This window comes from Triticum dicoccoides, chromosome 7B (genome assembly GCF_002162155.2).
Source record: "Triticum dicoccoides isolate Atlit2015 ecotype Zavitan chromosome 7B, WEW_v2.0, whole genome shotgun sequence".
NCBI lineage: Eukaryota > Viridiplantae > Streptophyta > Magnoliopsida > Poales > Poaceae > Triticum > Triticum dicoccoides.
In genome coordinates, this window is record NC_041393.1 from 663,210,334 (window position 1) to 663,215,859 (window position 5,526).

At 42.6% G+C, this 5,526-nt stretch overlaps 1 protein-coding gene across 1 annotated transcript; it reads left to right on the plus strand.

Moving 5' to 3' along the window:
* Positions 1-412: 412 nt before the first annotated feature.
* Positions 413-5,526, plus strand: LOC119335591 (glyceraldehyde-3-phosphate dehydrogenase GAPCP2, chloroplastic-like). Its single transcript, XM_037607703.1, has 14 exons — positions 413-583; positions 1,065-1,126; positions 1,417-1,475; positions 1,571-1,609; positions 1,796-1,896; positions 2,514-2,626; positions 3,243-3,342; positions 3,441-3,587; positions 3,693-3,753; positions 3,863-3,960; positions 4,043-4,185; positions 4,804-4,887; positions 4,967-5,056; positions 5,144-5,526. Exons 1-14 carry the CDS (start codon positions 500-502, stop codon positions 5,190-5,192), a joined length of 1,230 nt encoding a protein of 409 aa, XP_037463600.1. The 5' UTR covers positions 413-499; the 3' UTR covers positions 5,193-5,526.

Sequence of the window (5,526 nt, forward strand, 5' to 3'; positions counted from 1 at the left end):
GATCAGGTCAAATGGCACCTCAAAATGACTCCAAATATAGATACCGATTCGAGTACTCGCGCATAAAAAACTTCAAACCAAACAAATTTTCTGTGGAATTTATATCAGGTCCTCTTTTTTTCAAGGAATTTCCAAAAGATAGGTGACACTTTGAATGTTTGATTTTGTCATAGTTTGCATTGGAAGGCGGCGAAGTGGGCGAGAGGCAGAAGCAGAGGAGAGGAGGATCCTCGGGACAAAAAAAGCAAAGAGAGAGAAGCAGAGGAGGCCCCTCGAGAAAAGGACTCGAATAATAAAAACTCATAAACAACTCCGCCCTCGGGACCGAGACCGAGACGCGAAGAAGAGGGAGATCGCTCGCTGCACAACGCCCGCCCGCCCGCCCACGCCGCCGTCCCCTCCCCCTCTCCCTCTCCGCCGCCGTCCCCTCCCCCTCTCCCTCTCCGCCTCCCTCCGTCCAACCGCAGCCCGCTCCCCCGGCCGGCGCCGGCGGCACCTCATGGCGTCGCTCTCCCTCTCCCTCCGCGCCAACGCCTCCGCCTCCCCGGCCGCCGCCGGATCCCGCGCCGCCGCCTCAATCAAGGTCTCGTTCACGCCCCCCATCCCGGATCTCCCAGCTCCCCCTGTTTGACGGAACCCATGTCGAACTCCGAAGTACTTACAGCCGGACTGTTGCTTTCGCGGCGAAAGTTGGCTGCCTGCATTTTTTTTCCTGTTGCGCCAACTTGTTTTCCTGTTGATATCCGATGAATGGAACCTGTCGTTCTTTAACCGCTTGATTGACAGTCGTATGCCGCCCACTCTAACAGCCCCCGATCCTGAATGTGTTCATGTTATCCTGAATCAAGGCCTAGATTGGTTCGTGTTGATTTAGCCAGAAATTAGCAGTTTTTTTTGGGGGGTTCAAACAGAGAGCCTGGTTTTCCTGAATGTATTCATGATGCCCTGAACCAGGTCTAGATTGGTTCGTGTTGATTTAGCCATTTTTTGGCTCACTCTTGCAACTAAAACTCGTGCACCGTAAATGTCCCACCTGTTGATCTATTCTCCGATATATGGCGCAGGCGTCGTGCGTGAGGAGCAAGGTTACCTGCAGCTTACCATCCATCAGAGCTACCTCCTCGCCGTGAGTTGTCTTCTTGTTGCCTTCTTTCATTCAGCTTGTTCAAATAGCCGTCAGCCTGCATTTTTTCGGATAGAAAAAAGAGTACGACTGAGATCACAATCTTTGGAGGATCTTGCAAATTTCCTGACATCGATCCCTCGTGTTCTCAGCTTGTTTTGTGATTTGACCGCACTAAGCACTCACAGTTGATGGTCATGGTTATTGCATATTATCTGCAAGACAACGTAACACTGTGCCTTTTTTTCTTCTGCATATTACCTGTAACACTGTGCCTTTTTCTTCAACTGCAGTGCTAGAAGCATTGAGCCCGTAAGAGCCACGGCCACACAGGCGCCCCCTGCCACCCCTCGTAAGTTCTTCAATGCACGAAACATCTCTACTCTGTAGAGATCGGTGCAGCCTGCAGTTGTGTCTGACACAGTTTTACCTTTTCACTTTCCATAGAAACTTCTAGTGGGGAGAAAACAAAGGTCGGCATCAATGGTGAGTTCCTTGTTAGATAGAAAAAGAAATGGCATTACCAGACTATTCTAATTTAGTCAAGACACATTAAGATGTTTGTCAGGTGCATTTGGATAGTTGGGCTATACTTTGTAATCTTCGTTCAGTTTTTTTTCTTGTTGTAGGTGATCTTTAAAGTACAATGGTACACTTATGTTTTTGTTGCAGGTTTTGGGCGGATTGGGAGGTTAGTTCTGAGAATTGCAATCGATAGAGATGATATTGAAGTTGTGGCCGTCAATGATCCGTTTATCGATGCTAAATACATGGTAAGAAATCAGCACAAAATTATTCATTTTTAGGCTGCAGAACATCTGCTGGAATGCTTTGAAATGCCCGATACCGGCAGTGTGCTACTTGTGTTAGATAATGAGTGACCGGACTATTGTTTTTGATTTACAGTTGTTTGATTCTTCATGAAACAATATGCATATCGAACATGAGGAAGTAATGATCCGTTTTCAGATTTTCCATATGATTTTTAGTGAGCTGTTAGATGAGAACCTGCTGATCTTCAATGTACTTCTGAATAACTATTCACAATTCACCACCATATGTTTTCTCTAGAGATATTTCTTGAAACAGGACGAACCGACACACCCAACTAGTTTGCTTATGTGTACGGAAACTTGGACTGCACAAGCCATGGTGTGAGCTATATTATATGTTGGATGTATCTTGCCTAAATAGGAGCTCAGCTTGTGTCATTCATGCTCGTATAATCTGTTAGGTGCAGTCCTCAGTTAGAAAACTGTCATGTTTACTGTTCTTGTTGTACCTTTGTTATTTTCTTTCATTCAGTAGATTTATCTCAAGCTGTATCAGGTGCATCATATTTCATCTGAAGATCCCGTTTGATTCATTCACTATATTCATCCTTTTCTAGGCCTACATGTTTAAGTATGATTCCACACACGGTCCATTCAAAGGAACCATAACAGTTCTGGATGAGTCAACCTTGGAGATTAATGGGAAGAAAGTCTCAGTTACAAGCAAAAGGTAACAATAGGATTATAGGAATGCTCCAGGTTTAGCTGAATATATAATTATGTTTTCTAGTAAGTATTGCTCTCTATATGAATGATTCCTCAATGATTCATTTTGTCCTTACAGTTTCACTAGCGAGTCAGGACAAAGATCTTCTTTAGTTACTTACCTGTAATTTTATCTTAGGTGGTGCCACATATCTCTTTTCTTATCAACCCCAACGCTGACAAGTGTCAGATTCAGATATCAAGTGTTCTTTTCACTGTGAATACATGGACACTCTCAGTATACTTTTCATGTATCATCAGACCTTTATGAATTGGAAATAAGGAGCGTTGCTTGGCACCTATTATGGAAGTGGCTGAGTGCTCATCTGCAGTTTGGTAGTATTGCATACATGCATGTACATATAATAATCATTGAAAAATTAAAAGGCAATATATTATTTGATTAATGCTCACTTGGGTAAAATTATGGCATACATGTAGTTCCTAGAAATTTGCAAGCGATTTTCATCAACTCGTTGCTTGTGGTATTTTTATCTTGTGGCAATGTTGCTTGTCCCGTCTCCCCTAACGCATTGTTGGTTTGCTAACTTTGTTTTATGTGCTTTCACTTTTAATTTCAGGGACCCCTCAGATATCCCTTGGGGTAACTTTGGAGCTGAATATGTTGTTGAATCATCTGGTGTTTTTACAACAGTTGAGAAAGCTTCAGCACATTTGAAGGTCACCTTCTCATTTTTTGGACTATATATGTAATATCCTGGAAAATTTCCATTTACATACAACAAAAATGTTGAGATTCCATTGTGTCACTTAAACAGGGGGGTGCGAAGAAAGTGGTGATATCGGCTCCGTCAGCGGATGCTCCCATGTTTGTGGTTGGAGTAAATGAGAAGAATTACAACCCTAGCATGGATGTTGTCTCTAATGCTAGTTGTACCACCAACTGTCTTGCTCCTGTTGCCAAGGTATACACTTTATCACTTCATATTATATATGTAATACCGTCTTATTTCTTGCAAAATAGTGCCACCAGCTGCCTTCTTGATGATTCTTATGTTTATTGTTTGCAGGTTGTCCATGAGGAGTTTGGCATTCTTGAAGGCCTAATGACAACTGTCCATGCCACAACAGGTTTTCTTTCTCCCTGTTAATACTTGGTCATGGGCTGAGAGGTTCACCAATGCTCACATACCAAGTTGTAATTTGTCTGTAACGTAATAATTTTATTTGATGTGTCCAGCCACTCAAAAGACTGTTGATGGTCCTTCGATGAAGGACTGGAGGGGAGGACGTGGTGCTGGTCAAAACATCATCCCTAGCTCTACGGGTGCAGCAAAGGTTTATAATTTGCTCAATGAGAAAGAGCAAAATGTTTTGTTTTTGCAGGTTTCTAATGTTGAACTTCTTGCTTTGATACCAGGCTGTTGGAAAGGTCCTTCCAGCTTTAAATGGAAAGCTCACTGGCATGGCCTTCCGGGTTCCTACACCTAACGTGTCCGTTGTTGATCTGACCTGCCGACTTGAGAAAAGCGCTTCCTATGAAGATGTGAAAGCAGCTATCAAGTATGTACACCAATCTAACAGTTGTTCTCGCAATTTGTTAGCTCCTGATTGCTGGTTGCACCCCCTTTTCCATCAGTGCCTTGCTCTGTTCTTTCTGACCAAGTCAACTTCTCGTTAACTTTATTATTCCAAGTTCTCCTTATTGGTATAGTATGCGATCTTTTCTGAAGAAACTAGTATGCGATCTTTTGGCTGTAACTGTTTATAGGATTACTTCTATAGCCTGTTACTCTATAACCAAAAGTTCGAAGATTTAATCAATGTGATCAGAGAAGAAATTGCATAGGGTAGACAACTAGCTTTAGAGTACAATAGAGTTATCATGATGTTGAAGGTCAATAGTGAAATAGCACTAAAGAAGAGATATGAAAGGGTGTGTGCTGCCCTGGTACCAACCAAATTCATGTACATACTATCTGTGCCCTTTGATAATGCAATGGAGCAGTAGGTCTCAAAGCTTACAAAAACAAAGAAACATGGCAAGTTTTCCTAAATAAATGAGTATAAATTTGCCACAGCTGTTTCTTAAACTTTGTATTCGCATTATCCTGTGAAAAATTCTCAGTCCAACAATATGCTTACCCAACTCTGAAAAGAAAATCTTAACCATTTTTCCAGGGAAGCATCAGAAGGTTCACTTAAAGGTATTCTAGGCTACACAGATGAGGATGTTGTTTCAAACGATTTCGTTGGTGACACAAGGTAAGTATTTGTATCTGTTCCCATGACATTGTAACGAGCTGCTGGGAATTGGGAGTAGCTAAATCTCTCTATACCGCAGGTCGAGCATATTTGATGCCAATGCTGGTATGGGTCTAAGTTCATCTTTCATGAAGCTCGTCTCCTGGTACGACAACGAGTGGGGCTACAGGTAAATGTCCACTTAACCAGTTCAAGATTTTAATTTATTGTGCATCTACAGTGTACCTGAATATGCTGTTGTGTTTTCTTGATCCAGCAACCGTGTCCTGGATCTGATCGGGCACATGGCTCTTGTCAACGCCTAACGATGACGCCACGATACGATTTAGCACAGAAAAGGTCTCCTCGCGTAGTGTAGGAAGTGAAGGCTGCAATTTTGATGGCCATTTTCGAATCCTGGAATAATAATAATTCTGTATGATGAAAACAATCAAATCAATCGGCGTCGACTTGAAGCTGCAGAACGATCATGCTGGTATGTAAAACCCCACAATTGAACTGTTGTGGGTGGACAATAAACCCAATCCCCGACTCGTCGAGTCATAGTGCTGTTACTTTGGCCCTGTGGTGGCATCCGTGTTTTGTTTCCACCTTCAGGGAGGATAGGAAAATATGATGATGATGACTCTTTTGTTTGCA